This window comes from Botrytis deweyae (assembly GCF_014898535.1).
Source record: "Botrytis deweyae strain B1 chromosome Unknown BDEW_031, whole genome shotgun sequence".
NCBI classification, from domain to species: domain Eukaryota; kingdom Fungi; phylum Ascomycota; class Leotiomycetes; order Helotiales; family Sclerotiniaceae; genus Botrytis; species Botrytis deweyae.
This window is the reverse complement of record NW_024066238.1, coordinates 81,340-97,990: the sequence shown is the minus strand read 5'-3', so window position 1 is coordinate 97,990 and position 16,651 is coordinate 81,340. Positions and strand designations below refer to the sequence as shown.

Here is a 16,651-nt window from a genome sequence, read left to right as displayed (position 1 = left end):
AGAACTCCTTTCAGCACAATGCCGGGAACCTTATCCAAGATATCAAAATGAGGATATTCATCCCCCTCTCATCATTATGACCTCCCCCCTCCATAGCACACCATTTTATTTTGAAACCTCATCGCAAGAATGATTTTTCTTTTCCCATAACTTGTTTTATATTCTCTTTCGCATCATTGCTCATTGTTCAGTGCTCGGGAGATTGTGGATTGTGATTGATCGTACCACAGATTGATCGAATCATATCGAATCTCCGAGGCTGGGTACCGAACTTAAAATCCACTTGCACCAACCCCGACGAGGACCCCCAAGCAACACATGACGATATTCTCCACCGCTCCACTCCATTGCTTCATTGTGTGAGTGGGTGTCTGATCACTATCGCAAATCGCCAACGCAATTTATAGTTATAGTCTACTTGGTGGTTTGTGGCATTTGATTCTGATATACCCATACTATTCAACACATTAATTCATTCACCGTTCCGTCACAATTATTTGTGGCACACACACGATCATGGATTTGTACCAATAGAAACTGCTCACATCAGCAACGAGACATATTACGAGACATCAACAAGCGATAACAAATCTTGATTGCGATAATTGCGAAGACTTTTGAAGGAACATCTCTTCGACATCAATTAGGATAAATTTTCTGACAATTCGCAAACCGGAGAACATACCTTGACGATTTATTTGCATGATGGAGCAAATGACTGGCGTGGATGTGAGTTGGATGACACACAGCTCAAGCAACAAAGGTTGGTTCAAGCATTACTTCAAATGGGAAATTGAGATGTATTGGAACATTTGCCAGCTAGATGTGTGCGACTAACATGAGTTACTTATCACAGACCCAAAACGACCTCGTATGGTTCCGAATGCGTCTGGCTCACAAGGAAAATCAAGTCCGCCCCCACAGAATGGCTCTACCCCTCCAAAGAATGAAAACGAGCCCGAAGTTGTAACGACTCCACAGCCGATTCCAAATCGACCTGGCGTGGCTAGAAATACCTCCTCGGAAAGGATCGTGACGACAAATGGCACACCACCTAAAGCATCTACATCACCTAACATGTCCCGCAGAAACTCGTGGTTATCGAGCATATCCTCAAAGTTCTCGGGTTCACCTTCTTCCAGCCATACGAGCGTATCCCCCAGTACTTCACCGGCAGCTTCTCCTGTAGAACCTCCGGTACAGAGGCCTGCAGGACCAAGTGCGCCCAAAAACGCGGTGCTAGTACATGGTGTGAAGGATGATGGCGATGCACCTTACGTTCCAGCGCCTCCGCGGAGTGGACCCAGCTTCTTACAGAGTGCCTTGCGGAGGCTGTCATCTTCGGGTGGGCAATTGTCTGGATCAGCCAGAGGCCACCATGGATTGTGCGAAAGAAAGGTTCTGAACGTCGATCATCACCGGGAAAGATGCCCCGTATCTGGGCTCGAACAGTCAAAACTAAGAAGGGTAGCTTTCTGTGTAGATGTTGAGATAGCCAGCGGTCCCCGTTATATGGACGAGGAAGAGTCCGATGAAATCGATAATAAAAATAAAGAAAAGATGAAGCGATCCAAAGAAAAGGGAGAAGGCGCTGCGTTGAAGAATCCAAACAACTCTATGTCCGAGATGGAACAAGACGATACTTCGAAAACAAATGTTAGCAAACCTGATGAAAAACTCGCCGAAAGTGCTCAGCCAAAGGCCTCAGAAAATACACCAGAGGCTGCAGGATCCTCTCCACCGATTGAAAAAGACAATACCAAAAAGAAAGAGAAGAAGAAGCGTAGCGAAGAAGAGCGTAAAGCGAGAAAAGAGAAGAAACGAAGGCTTGCTGAGGCAAATGGTACAATCCCAGTTGAGTTGAAGATTGATGAGAGTGATAGTTCACTCTCACCCACCTCCAATACCGCCACTCCAAAAACCCACGCTTCGCCTACCACGGACCCTGTTCGAATCTATAGAAGATGCTGTCAATTAAGAGAAACGCCAATATTAAAGAGAATTGTTGAGCAGCTCACAGCCTCAGTAGCGACGGCTGCAATACCTGGTCTTGTTGCCAAATTGGATCTCTCGGGTTATTGGCTACAATTACCAGACCTTGTCACCTTGGGAGACTACTTAGCTGTGGTTCCCGTGAAAGAACTGATAATGGAAAATTGTGGACTTACTGACGAAGGTGTTCGTGTCATTTTGGCTGGTCTTTTGGCCGCCAAGTTACCAACATACGGTAGAAAATCTCACACTCGTAAAGAGGGCCAATATCCTCAGGGTGGTATAATCGAATCGCTAGTATTTAAAAACAATAACAAGATTGGTAAAGATGGTTGGCGGCATATCGCTCTGTTTATTAATATGTGCCGGTCACTGAAAGTTCTGGATTTGTCAAGGATTCCTTTCCCCCAGGATACTACTACACCTACACCAACGACCGGCTCTGGGCATCTAAAGAAAACGGATAGTAACACGAGTCAAACGAGCAACGAAGTCTCTTGCTTATTATCCAAGGCTATTGGAGATCGACTCGCTGGTCCAGAATTCGAACTCTTGAACCTGGGCCATTGTGGCATCAACAGCGAGCAATTAGATGGGTTAGTTGATGGAATTATAAAATCGGGCTTACGAAGACTTGGTCTTGCGGGTAATGGGATTACGTCAGTAGGGATGGAACATGTTGCTAGATGGATAAAATTCGGCAAGTGCGAAGCTCTTGATCTCGTTGGTAATGATCTCAAAGATTCTATGGAGATCGTAGCGAATGCCCTTGACGAAGACAACAAAATTTACGCCTTGAGCTTGGCAGACTGTAATCTTAATCCGGATTCGCTGTGGCCTCTTTTCCCAGCCCTGGCAAAGCTGAAGAACTTCAAGTTCATCGATTTATCGCAAAACCATGATCTGTTCGAGTCGAATCCCAGTGCACTTTCTCTTCTGCGCAGGTATGTTCATTATTTTCCTTCTATCTTCGCATAACGTTGCGATATGCAGAGATTAGTAATCTCTGCATGGTTGAAAATGGTGATCCATAATATCAATCCCTGTTGTATCTAGCCCTACAGTTTCCCGTCGACCCCATGTAACGAGAAATGATTGAGCGCTTTAGCAAGGCGAACTGCTAGATTCCATCAAGCTCTGAATGGCAATTCGGTTTAATGAAGACAGTGCCGGATATAGATGCGGCATTTTTACGGTCTCGTACCGCGACCAGTAGTTTGCTTCACTATTGTCAGCAACTTACACTGCAAGGCTTCAGTTGAATATTTTCTCAGCTTTGCTAAATTTATTCTTATTATGTTTCCAAGTACGGTCGTACAGGACATCATTGGCTGACATACCACAGATACTTACCACGTTTGCCTCAACTCAAGCGGATACATTTGACTAATGTATCCATGACCCCTGAACAAGCCATCGCCCTTGCGGAAATCTTACCAGAGAGCCCCAGTCTTGCGCATGTGACTATTATGGAAAACACGCAACTAGCTGCTCTTGCAAATGCGAAAGACGAAGCAAGTCAGGAAGAGGCTTGCGCATTATATGCCTCGTTGATGGCCGCGGTCCGAGTCTCTCAGTCAATTGTATGTATTGATATTGAAGTTCCGTCAAACGATTCGTCCGAAATTGTTAGGGCCTTGGCCAAGCAAGTCGTTGCTTACTGTCTGTGGAATATGGAACGCGGCCCAGTTGCAGAAATCAGTGAAGCTGTTGCTGCAATCTCTGATCCCCATGCAGCTGCCAACGGAAAAGACGTTGCAGTTCCCGAAGTATTGTTACACATTGTGGGGCACATGGAAGGAGTCCAAGAGAATCATGATGATGATGAGCCAGCACCTGATGAAGATTATGTGATTGGCGGGACAGGTGTGGTTAAAGCTTTAGGTATCTGTTTACGAAACAAAGGCAATGATTCTAGGAGGCCATCAATGGATCAAGCTATCTCCGAATTATCTAGACCAAGCAGCAGCTCGGCCACCCCGAACAACCCTGTGAAAGGTGGCAAAGCCAAAGATATGTCGAAGAATCTATTGGGAAGTGCCAGGAAGATTCGGGCTAGGTTACAACCTGCTCTAGTCAAGGAGTCGAAGGCCAGTGATCATCACAATTACAGTAAGAATTATCCATTCGTTTTTGCAAATATACCTTGACTCAACTGACCGCAAATCAGACCGATTACTGTTCCTTGATCATACATTACAAAACATGATCAAAAGATTTGAAGACGAATTTCCTGAGACCCGCTTGTCACCATCGTTACCCGACACGGAGCGAACAACCATGACGGATAATGCATATTCACTCCAAACTGATTACGAAGGATCAGACGTTGAACCCGAACCAATCTTGGCTGAAAATCAACCATCAGATGAAGAGGGAGGGCACGACGAGGGCAGAATTCGCCCCACTCTATCTCGTCACAATTCCGATGTCTCATTGGCCTCCAAAGCACTTTCGCAGGAAGAAGGCAGGATGCATCGTTTTGGGCAGAAAATTCGTCGTAATCTTATCAAACCAGAAAGCGAGGACAAATTACATGGAACTACAGGACACGAAATTCAACCAGCACATCTACAATTTTTAAGGTCTATGGTTGAGGACCTACAAGGCGAAGACATCAGAAATAAAATAGAGACCCTAGGCCCAGATGCGGTGATAGCCGAGCTGAACAACGAAGCTAGCATTCTTCGACAGGGACTCATTGAGAATGATCCTGAAGGTTGGCAGAAATTCAAAGAAAGCCAAGAAGCCATGCAAAGAAATTCAAGTGTAGCAAATATGGGCTCAAATGGGATGGTATCTGAGAGTGCTATCGAGTAAATTTTAGGTACTTTGTATTTTGGACTTTGAAATTACTTGCATGTATTTCATCAGCATAGCGTGGTCTTTTATGCTACTTATTATAGTATACTTCTTACATAGCGTTTTATTTATTGGATAATATGACGGGAATGTGTATTACTAAGGAGGAGAGTCTTTGAACAAATCTTGTGGCGTTGAATAGGGGAGGACATTTGTGGTACAAAGTCTTGAATCAAGGATTGTACAAGTAGATTAGATAATAAGAAGCATAAGTAGATCGGCGCATATCAATATTTCAAGATTGACGTATGACCTTGATGAATACATCTTACTTTAGAGTTACTAATATAAGAAAGCACATTTGTAGTACTTCTAGACCTACCAACAGTCTCGACCTTCACATATCTTTTTATACATATTGAATACCAGGTGGCGAGGGAAAAACTCCATTCATTAACTTCATACATCCTTATCCATCCGCAGTACAAAACTATCTAAGCGGCGACGATGGATTAGCCAGCAACGTATTTTTAATGACATAGTAAATAACTTCCATCCATCCTTCCATAGCAGAACCAAGTAAATCCAAAGCAAACCTCCTTCGCAGGTGACCTATCAATTAACGCCTGTGAATACCTAGGAGATGATAGACGATAAACGCACACAGCCATCCATTTCGAATCTTTTAATCTTGATTGCCACGATTTTCTGCCTTTTCCTTACCTTTTCTTTTTCCTACTCTCTTTTTGATGGCTTTGCCATGAAGATCTCATCCCATTGATTTAACAAATCACGTGAAATCACTCCCTTCACCTGTCATGCAACTGCATAATCCCCGCATCTGCGTATGGATCTTGAAGTCTCCGCTCTTTTCACATGAATGAAGAATCTGATCCCACAACTGCGACCCAATCTCTATCTTCTCATTCTTTCATCCACGTCATCTCTCGCTCACCACTATTCTCCTCTTCCTCTTCCAAAATCATCGTCCTCCCATTCTCAAACCCACCAATAGCAACAGATTCCCAGGATCCCTCAATTGTCTCTCCATTCCCTTTCGAAATCTTCAGATTACTATTCTTCAAGCCCCGCTCATATAGTCACGCGCTCATTCTCCTCTCGCTCTCGGCACACGCCTCACATACTCCGCCCCCGAAAACGCGCGTGTGACGACGCCAGCCATCGCCGGAAATTATCTCGCCGTTGACGACAGGGGTGTTGGTGAGGGGGTTGGGAGGCTTGGTGTAGGAACGACGACGGGAGGGGATTTCGGTGGGGGGAGCGGAGCCGCTTCCGCCTCCGTGGATGGGAGAGTAGGGGAGAGGTTCGAGGGGCGAGGGTGGCGTGAAGGGAGGTGGTGGCGGGAGACGAGAGAATGTTTTGGGGGAGCTGGAGATTGAGGAGGGGGAGGTGGTGAAATCGAAAGAGGACGAGGAGGTTCTTGAGAGAGCGAGGTTGTCGGTATCCAATTTGGGGGTTTCATCCATGTATGAATAGATGTTCACATCGGACTTTTCGAGAAGAGGGGTAGAGGGACGACTTGGTGGGAAATGATATTGTAATTTTGTTGTGGAGCTACGTTTCCTCCGTATGAAGATTGTGATGCAAAGAAAAACGACTCCGCTTAGGAATAGGTAAGGAGAGGGTATTTTGGAGAAGAAACCATACGTGTATGCGTGAGTTAGTCCCGTGATGGGCTCAGATACGACGGGCATGATGGACGAATGGTGAGCTGAGTCTCGTGATCTCTCTCGTAAAGTTGTCTCTATTGTCGGGGTGTTGACAAAAGATTGGAGGCTGAGAGCGTGATGAATGAAAGGAGGTGAAGATGGGAGTATTAGATAACTATTATATATGTGACGAAGTAGATGAGGTATGCATCTGGACAAACACAGTCGGGAAGAAGGAGGCTTAAGTAGAGATTGGAACCGGGTACCCCAATATGGAATAATGGATTGGTTAGATTCTTCGCCAAGGTTACTTAGTAGAATCGAGGACAATAAAAGAAAAACAAACCGAAGTTACTGTCAGCAGAGTGATCTTACGCGCATGCAGGAGCATTGCAAAGTGTATGTATGTAAGGTAAATCCATTGGCATCCATGTGGAAGAGACTGTCAGGGACATGCAAGTAAGTCCAAAGTACTCGTGGGATATTTCCTTTTTGCCCTTTTTAGTTTTAGTTTTAGTGTAGTAATGTAATGATGAATGATGAGGAGGCAATGCGATAGATGGCTAGATTAGACGGGGGGCGTGTGAATTGTGAATGGAGCTTTCTGGTGGAATGGCTCATGGATGCTTTAGAGAATCCTTGTCAGGCTTAAAGGATATGTCGAGACCACCAGGTGGACCTCCAACCCTGTTTCCGGGTTATGCAAAACACCCCACTATAATCCTAGCAAGGTCTTGCTTCAGCCCAACTGGGTAAGAAATTTGGGGAGAACGCAGATTTTGGCTGCTGTTACTAGATGCTTTGGAGATTAGTTCGTTACCACGTTGCGATTCCCATGTTTTTCTTTTGCTTGTTTTCTTCTTTCTGTTCTGCTTTGGTATAGGGTTAGACATGGATTCGACATATTTCATTGACCGCAGAATCCCAATGATTACCATACATGCTGGGCACACATCTCCAAATCCCGTGTTGAGAAAGACGTCTATCTAGGTATCTATCCATCAAATTGTACCTCATCCGTATCTCCACCTTTCCAACCTTCTGACCAGGACCTCTCCATCAATCACCGTCAGAAAAGTCACACGGAGAGGCCTCCCCAGTAAGCCAAAGAATGGTGGGAAGGGGTTCCACTCGTAAGGCTGCACGGAGGTGCTACTGTACCTACAGGCTACAAGGCTAGATATCCTTCGAATCCCTTCACGAATCCCGTGGAGCGATCTCCCGCTTAGTGTTCCAACATTTCTATCGCCAGACTGTCTCGTTATGGTAAAGGCAGGACTTTATACAGCTCTCCTCATCTCACGATTGACCGTCACAATACACCAAACTGGCAAAATCTGGCTATTTTCGGAGATTTACTGGTCTCAGATTTCGTGTGAATTGTACTTAGTGGGAATAAATAGGCTTAGAGCACTGAAAAGCACATGGCTTGGTACCTCACTGTACATAGATACCATTCTATGCCTACCTGAAGTACCGGTGTATTATCGCAGCGCATAGCATACCATTGATTTGCTCATCATCCCAACAGAAGTGCGAATCAGATGAGGAATTAAACGTCAACAAACGCGGCTGATTGTGCCGCCGTATTTCGCACCAATCTCATGTCAATGGTGGGATGAGATGGATGGATGAGACGACGGTCGCTGGATTGTATATTTGCTGGGCTGGTAAGGTTATGTTGCACCATAGGGTCAGTGTACGTACAAAACGTAAGCTCGGCGTTAGAACCAACAATCGGAAAGTTGGTGATGTTTATGGGATTGTGGATTTATTGACCGGTGAATGTCTGCCTGCATATAATATAGCAAGTAATGCAATGAGGTATAGTGGTAATAGTTGGGAATTGTCATATTGTCTTGGAGAATATCCGTAGTTGGGAAGTAGGCCTTTCGAGAGACCCATGCCAAGCCCTACCTAGTATTATCTATGTTCTTAAGTCCTGACTCCTTATCCATTATCGACCTTGTAGAGCGCCATGCAATGCATACTTGCTTGTGGTACTGGCATTGCAGTTACCCCGTCAATTATCGATAGAGAGAGAAATGAGATTGATCAAGGTCCAAAGAATCTATATATCTAGAAACCAATACAATCTTACATCTTGTACCCTTTTGACGCTCGCTCATAGGATTTCTTGGGCGATGTAAAAGGAAAGAAGGTCCTGTGAGCATTATTTTGTCCAAATTGAATATATTCTACTTCCTACCTATACCCAGTATCCTTACTAATAATTCTCTTACTCGTAATATTCAGTTTGTGGTGAAGATGGAGAAAATGGAATGAGATTGATCTTGAGTTCAGCTCACATCAGCTTCGGTAGTCGACACTATCCTTCATTTTTGCGACGCCTTTCGGATAGCGCCTCGGGTAATTGCAGTTAAGGGTCGCTGATTGGATCCAATTAATTACCTGGTGGGTATCTTTCAGCTGAATACGCACAGCGGATACATTTCTTAATGAATGCTTCTGTATTTTACGAGTTTGGAGCCGATATACCAAGTTGATTTACCATTTATAAGTAATGCAGTAGGGAGATTCCTTGCAAATAAAGTGGAAAGGCGGGATTTAATGTTCTCTGAAAAGTTTCAACCAGCCATAGTCATCATAATCGTCCGATGAGGCGGCTTTCAAAGTAACAATATGGTCTGTATTTCTGGGTAGATGAGTTGAGGACGGCATTGATGGTTGGTACGAAATACGCGAATGGATAGATGAAGGGGTTGGTGTTAACAGATGAAGTTTAACAGGGAAACGCGGCTACGATAATGCAACCATAGATTCAGAGAAAATACGACCTTCAAACCGGCTCAGGTATGCCAAGGTCGGTATCATTGGTTGATCACTTGCTGAGGCCTTTCTGGCCCTTTCTGGGGTTACTTTCGAGGCATCTAACATTGAATGAACGTCAGTATGGAGGGACTGATTAGATCAGTATGTCGCCATCAATGTAACTGCCTCTTAACCTGAAATTGCTTCGAATGTTCTAAGAAACCTCCACGTTTACTCATCATGATACCATCAATTCCAGATTATGCAAAGATCGACAGAACTGTAACTTTATCAAACAAGTTCAGCCGGTCATGTCATGCGGCTCTCTACATATTGCATATGTCGCTTGTTGGATTCCATCCATGTGTCATGTACAAAACGGACCATTGAACTGGTGGGCACGGTGGCATCGGACCGTCATCGGCTGAAGAGACATGCAATCTCGGAGAATCTATCAACTGATTCATACACATCGTCTTCGTACATCATACACGTACGTATTTCGTACTACCAGATTCCTTAGAGGGGCATTATAAGCATTGGGATACGATGCTCACGATCTCGGAGAACGTGAATTCGCCATCAATCTCATCGTAATTTGCCCCTCAGCGATTCATCCCGCGAAATAATTCCTTTTTCGGAATTCGGAAGGAATTCGGTCACGTGATTACATCCCTTGAACAATAATCCTTTGACTTGTCTCGCTGATTACCGAATCTTATGGGAGCCGCTACTACTATCTATCATATAGATAATAGGTAGCGATCGAGAAGGATCAGTATACTCATAATCCTCTATCGTTATGCCCCGGGAGTCCCGTTCACAGCTTACCGTCAGAAACCCACCTGTTATCTTGTTGTGAATTTCAACTACACCCAGCGGGAATGTGTTGCAATATTTCTTTGCGAAAGCGGGCAATCAATATTTACCCTTGGGATGGTAAGGCAACCCTTGGGATGGTAAGGCATTGATCTGTCTCGTACGGGCTACCTATCGCACATATCTCCATTCATGGGTAGTCCATGAAGCATGATGTTTGACAAACTGCTACTCGAGGCGGAGATGTGACTGCCTTTTAAAAATGAAATGACGGCAATTGGGAAAGATTCTGGGCTTCCGATGATATTGGATTGTGGCCATTTGAACAGCACAATTGGTGGCTGTTTGTGTGAGAAGAGTATAGGTGACTTAGTACTTACGACATAGTCCTAAATATCAATATTGAATTCGGTCTAAGGATCCAATTATTCGAAGGAAAAAGTAATTCCTACATAAGGATCGCTATAAGGCTAGCTCTCTCGCTAGGTATACTATAATGCATAAATAAAGGACAGAATAAAGGTCTTCATTCCGCCTGATATAGTTGTCGGGGGCCTGGATAAACTAAAATTTGTTTAGACAGGACTTTTGTCTTGAGATGAAGGGTGGCGAGAAGGGGTGGGAGTGGATAATACAGGTGTGATGATAGGAAGTAGTTGATCGATAGAGATATACTGCTAGTAATTGCGCTATTATATCATCTTTTGCTCAATTTTGGTAACTATGTCATGTAAAAAGAGACATTTCTATTTTCCGAGTTCCTAATATTCTTAAAGATGAGGGGCTAATATACTGAATTCATGCTTTGAAAGTAGTTTACAGAGAGAGCAATGAATGATCAAGATATAAACTATCTTTCTATCTTCCTATCACCTCCAGCAATCTATCTTTCACTTGACTCTCAAGCTTCCCTTCGTCGGATCCCAGACATACATCTACGTGTTCGTCACAGAAATTGAAGTAGTGATTTTAGACAGTAGTAACTAAGTGATAGAATTGCTATTTGAGTTGAGCACAAAGCTCCATATACTAAGGGAATAAATACATTCTGCTTTTACAGACCTTCGTTCCTTGTTGTTTCATCGTTCCCATCATGTCCCACTGCCATATTCCAAATGAGACCGGTAGGATTCAAAACATATGGCATCATGGGTTCCTGCAATGATTAGCTAATCACTGAACTTCAGGTCCCCATAGTCATATGTTTTGCTCTGGTCGTAACACAGAAATAGTAAAATCAATAACAGAAACAGTGAGATTTGCCAGGAGTGGCTAAGTGTTGTATCATGAAGATAGAAGCAAGAACAGAGACAGAAAGATTTGCAAGGAGTGGCTAAGTGTTGTATCATGAAGATAGAACCAAGAATAGAGACAGAAAGATTTGCAAGGAGTGGCTAAGTGTTATATCCTGACAGTTAAACTCGCTCTCGTTGAATCCTTCTTGGTAGCCAGCCTGCTTTGCTGCACTGATCACGAAGGGGGACGACACCCAAAACCACAGGTTCCTTGTTGACAAAATATTATTTCTGCTCCGAATTGGCATGGGTCGGGACACTTCAAAAACGTTAGCAAGATCCGAAGAGCATTTGAGTACACAAAAGCAAGGCAACACATACCACAAAGCCACAGCTTCCACAGTTATTTTCGTCATTCCGAGTGTCGATGCAAACACCACTACAGAGTGTTTGTCCAGAAGGGCAGGCTGGGGCGCAGACACCGCCTACACATGCTGAACTCCCACACTTTAAGCACCACAGTATTAGTGAGGTTAGAGAGCACTGGGAAGACTCAAGGCCAAAACGACACGTACCGAATTGCCATATGATCCACAGTTGGCACTGCTGGTACTGGTGTCAACGCAGGTGCCACTGCACAATGCTTGCGCAGGATTGGCCGCAAGGGGACCACAGGTATAGCAAGGCCCTGTTCCTTGAGCGGCTTGCGATGTACAAGATCCGGGACTTGCGGAATTAGCTGCACACCAGGTCGCGCAGACGTTATTTTGGCGGGTTGGAAGATGCGTTGCGAATGCGGTGATGCCTATGTCAAAAACTCATCAGAGATTTTGAACTTCTTGGTCATAACCAGAGAACTCACCGAACGCAAGTAAAGTGAATAGAAAAAGTCTAGTTATTTCGAGTTGTTATCGAGTGTAGAGCCAGGTAGTAGTATAGAATAGAGAAATGTGTTGTGAAGAGCCAGGTGGTAGTATAAAATGGAGGAAGATGTTGTGCAGAATCAACTGTTTGTCTTCAGGAAAACCGACCTTTATTCGTATATTCGAGTTAGTCCTCTACATACATCAATTACCCTAATACAGATTTAGCAAACAATTTATAAGAGATATCATTTTCTATCCAATCCCTTGCCCATGTGTTCAGCTGTCAGTGCAACTTCGACACATATTCTTTTTGATGGACTGTGGAGTAATTTCGATGCACCTCGACTCAAGCCTTTACAACATCTAGAGTGATGCGTAACAATACTTCAGCGGGATTCAGACGGGATTTCCTGCTCACAGAGATCTGGATTTTGTAAGTGCGGGGTCGTGAGACAGATCCGAGAGATGGATGTTAGAACCTAGCCTTTCAGATCTTGAGAAGTTACTGAGAAACCACCTATTAACCCGGCTTGTAGAAGCCACTGCTTCTGTTTGACAACAGCTAGCCCTATCATATTCACCGATCTAGCAGCTTATAGGTGACCTTACATATCTAGTAAGTATTCTACACATTATGCATATTTGAGGTTTCCTGTGCCGCTATCTCAGCTTTCTCCTGGATTTAATCTTCAGAGAACACAACTTAGCATCTTAGTGCACAACAGAATACCACCCAATACGTCAGTGGATAGATGTGTAAACAATTTGTGAAGTATACAAGTATGCACCACGATATATATCATTTCTTAGGTAACCTGTGATACCATCTCAGCTTTGCACCTGTTCATTCCCCGAAGAACATAACGTAATGTTTTAGAAAGAAAATAATATGAAAGCATACAAAAGTATCAAAATTCATGTCTTGTCTTAGGTTACCTAGATCCCACCCTTTTCTTCAATCTCTGGAAAATGCAATCGGGAATATTAACCGGAAAGATCTCTCGACCATCAGTCTTGCAGGCATATAACCCATAAGATATGTACGGTATTTCAGATCGTGTAACCGATGGCTTAATGTCCAGGAAATGCAACGAAGTAAAGAATACAGTTGGCAGCCAGCTAAACGAGAGGCTTCCCTGCCCAGCTGAATTTCGCGAATATTAATGTGCTTATGACCCAAAGAACTTGAAATTTCCCCTCTGGGAGACCACCACTTTACGCCAGTCTTTGGCCCCCGCTTTGAGGTGCACCACCCCGCTTCTTGTAGTTCTCCATCAATGATTGCCACGTAAAGCATGGCAAATACCGCCTGATCTCCTCCCAAGATTCTTTTTTTGACGAGCAACGAGCTTGACTAATAGGTCTTGTTGCATCTGTGAAGTCTCCTGGTGCATCCGCGCTTGTTTCAACTTCGTTGTGTGCAGGTATATCCTCGAAAATCTTCCACTTCGCTTCTACCGTTTCCTCTTCCTGACATCTCTCCTCCGCCTCACCATCCTCATTAAATGTTCCAATCGAAGAATGCAAACCTGAATCCTTGTTAGGTAGATTTACCTGATTCAATGATGTTCCAGAGTGCTGAAAAGAGTGTCAGGCTGGTCTTGGGTAGGCACAGAGGCTGAGGCATTCTGCCTGTGCAAAGGAATTGGACCTGGAAGTGGATAAGGAAGTGGAAATGTATCAACGAAAAAGCTGACTTTGATATCCCTCCATCATTCGTACTCAGGAAGATAGTCTGACTGGCTTAGGTCGAAGTCGGAAGTGGTAGTATCGACAGAGACATCGTTAACAAAAGTAGTTTGGAAAGAAGAAACATATGGCTTATCTTCCTCGGGAATGAGCGGCCTATTGTATACTTGATCAGAACCGCTTGTTCTATTTCTAGAGAATCTACACAAATACCCTTGGGCACCCCATTCATTTTGAACATTGTGGTTTAGATTCGAAGACCCCAGCACAATGTCCTTACTTTGTAATGCGATGCACTGTAGATTCTCGATTATAGGGATTCCGAGGTCGTTTCTGTTTTCGTTCGCTTTTTCTTTCTTGTTGCTATCGCAGACAGACTCGGTCTCTGTTGAAAGTCTAACAGTTTACTTGCGATGTTTGAAAGTCAAGTATCTAAAAAATGAAACATACCTCGAACTCCGTGGCCTTGTTGTGTGCTATCGACTGCTTCGTCTAGAGTCTCTTGATACACGGAACGGTAAGCACACAAGTAATTGGAATTATGGTGAACTCGAACACTTTTAACTTTTATTATGTATTCCTATTCACTCTTTATATCTACTCAAATTGAAGACAGGATCTAAAACGCTGTAGTTGCATTTCAATCAAAGGAACTTAAATCGATTAGAAAAAACATAAAGCACTGGTACTATAGTGGGCTAAACGCTTATGGTCATTCACCTACATTTGCACATTGATGAAGACATCCTCTTGAGGGAGTAATATCTTATTAATCATCGATAATCTCTTCAAGGCAGATACGAGTTGCTTCGCAAACGCACTCTTTCGGGATAATTATCAAGCCTCTCGACGTGAATGGGTAAGTTTGGTGCTTGCTCCAAGAATCTTGACGTGGCCGATATACCTACGTACGTACGTAAGATACAAAAGGATATCGTGATTGCTGCCGTATGCGGGCATGCAACGTGGAAGGCGAAATTCTATATCGAGGGAAGCTTCGAAGAGGTCCCGCATGAATGCCGATTCATACAAAGAAAGTTCGTGTGAAAATTATTGCCAAAGACAAGCCATTTCCAAATGCCAGTGGGATTTGGTTCTGTCATTGAAGACGAATGAAAAAAATTGAAATTGTGTGGAAAACATGGGCAAATCAAGAAAGAATACTTTGAAGATTATGAATCTCGTTATATTGTAGCAAACGCTTGCTTTTTATTGCGCTCTTTATGAAGTGTAATCGATGGTGTGAAGTGCCGGTAGGTAGGTAATGTCATGTCATAGCGAATAATTACGAGTCACGTGCTGAGCTAATGTTACCACAGACTCCAGCTCCGTCCCAATTTCCTTTTCAGGTTTCGTAGAGGCTGGAACTTCGAAATGAAACACCACACTGCCAGAGAAACACGGTATGACAATGTCTTTGTAACTCAGCAATATTTCATTGTTTACATTGTTTGCATTGTTTACAGTCAATGCCATCGAAAATGATTTACATCATCACATCGGCCGGAATCAAATAACCCAGAACGAATTCTTGAGTTGTTTGGTGAAGCATGAACGGAGATGTTTAAAGTCGTCTGAGGCGTAGTAGTCATTGAAACTGAACAGATGGAACTTGGGACGAGGAAGTCCTCTGTGCCATGTACAAAACGTCATTTCGTACATAGGTGCTGGCGACTACATTGACGATATCGTCACAGAATTATTGTTCGTGTAAGAAGCTGCAATGGTGAAGTAGCTGAGGTTCAAACTATTGTGGCTGATTCCAACTTTGCTACAGAGGAGTGTTTCCAAAACGTTGGGTTTTGTCGCCAACAATTCCAGTCAAGGCTAGGCCTGTGAACGGGTTTCCCCACTATAATTGTTCCCTGTGAAGAAACACACGGTCATTGGAGATTCACAATTTTAAAGGTGCATGTTCCCAGACAACCGCACGGCCTCCAGGAGATTTTGAGCATCTGCGGCAGCTAAGACCTTTGAGGCTATTGCTGCGATTTAGAGGCTGGTTTTGATTCTCGGTGTTTATGGAAGCTGGACATTGTTCATATCCCAGAAGCTGATTGTGATGTCGAAACAAGCTTAACTTCTATGACCATGCCCACTCGAAACAGGTAAGAAGCCAATAGCAACTTCCGAATCCCGATACTAGTCGTCTAGTTCTAGGAAAGAGCAAAGTCCAAACACTCAAAGCATCAGCCTTAGGGTTGGAGAAGCAAAGATGAAAGATCCGAGAGGCTCATCTCCATGAGATTCGAGATCATCCCCAGGTAATCTCACACCCCAGCATTGCATGATCGACCAAGAAACATCGTGTTTTGTCATTGGTTATTCTTGAAAATGTTAGGTTTCTTGAAAAAAAGTTCCGTCCTTAGTCTGAATTGTTCTGTGTGGAAAAATTGCAGATCGAAGCTCAAAGAATACAGGTCCTTACCAAGTCATGACCGCAATAGCGAATCGTGGTCAGATCTTGGACGTCTCGGACTAGTATCACCAAACCTCTTGGTTAGACGTATGTTTTTGAAACGTTTATGGAGAGAATATGGCCAAGCACACCAATGCAGTTCCTTGCTCGGCATCCGGTCTTTTCATTCAACCAAGCTTTTTGACTTCTGGCAGTAGTGGAATTTTGTATAAAGAACGTCCATTCTCCCAGTGGAATATCTTTTTTTCATCATCAGCATCTTCAGCATCTTTTCTTCACTTCACTTTATCTTACAATCTTTCCATCTTGCGCCGGTCGCTTTAAATTTAATTACACAAACTATCCTTTAATAATTTCCAAGTTCTTCAACTTTATAACCAACCAACC

The 16,651-nt window shown here is 43.7% G+C and overlaps 4 protein-coding genes across 4 annotated transcripts; 1 reads left to right on the top strand and 3 right to left on the bottom strand.

Moving 5' to 3' along the window:
* The first annotated feature begins 109 nt into the window (after positions 1-109).
* EAE98_009811 (uncharacterized protein) lies at positions 110-5,177 on the top strand. Its single transcript, XM_038957432.1, has 4 exons — positions 110-763; positions 857-2,936; positions 3,338-4,104; positions 4,163-5,177. Exons 1-4 carry the CDS (start codon positions 703-705, stop codon positions 4,810-4,812), a joined length of 3,558 nt encoding a protein of 1,185 aa, XP_038806140.1. The 5' UTR covers positions 110-702; the 3' UTR covers positions 4,813-5,177.
* A 717-nt stretch (positions 5,178-5,894) lies between these two features.
* EAE98_009810 (uncharacterized protein) lies at positions 5,895-6,509 on the bottom strand (the record flags this gene model as incomplete). The annotated part of the gene is made up of 1 exon (XM_038957431.1): positions 5,895-6,509. One exon carries the CDS (start codon positions 6,507-6,509, stop codon positions 5,895-5,897), a length of 615 nt encoding a protein of 204 aa, XP_038806139.1.
* Positions 6,510-11,525: 5,016 nt separating this feature from the next.
* Positions 11,526-12,731, bottom strand: EAE98_009809 (uncharacterized protein; the record flags this gene model as incomplete). Its single annotated transcript, XM_038957430.1, has 5 exons — positions 11,526-11,609; positions 11,672-11,797; positions 11,866-12,095; positions 12,153-12,181; positions 12,682-12,731. 5 exons carry the CDS (start codon positions 12,729-12,731, stop codon positions 11,526-11,528), a joined length of 519 nt encoding a protein of 172 aa, XP_038806138.1.
* Positions 12,732-13,868: 1,137 nt separating this feature from the next.
* On the bottom strand, positions 13,869-14,579 carry EAE98_009808 (uncharacterized protein; the record flags this gene model as incomplete). Its single annotated transcript, XM_038957429.1, has 4 exons — positions 13,869-14,001; positions 14,059-14,230; positions 14,296-14,337; positions 14,570-14,579. 4 exons carry the CDS (start codon positions 14,577-14,579, stop codon positions 13,869-13,871), a joined length of 357 nt encoding a protein of 118 aa, XP_038806137.1.
* Positions 14,580-16,651: the final 2,072 nt, after the last annotated feature.

Coding starts and splice junctions, on each gene's coding strand:
- EAE98_009811 (XM_038957432.1), top strand. CDS start 703: ATGATGGAGCAAATGACTGGCGTGGATGTGAGTTGGATGACACACAGC. Junction 2,937..3,337: donor GCACTTTCTCTTCTGCGCAG/GTATGTTCATTA, acceptor GACATACCACAG/ATACTTACCACGTTTGCCTC. Junction 4,105..4,162: donor CAGTGATCATCACAATTACA/GTAAGAATTATC, acceptor ACCGCAAATCAG/ACCGATTACTGTTCCTTGAT.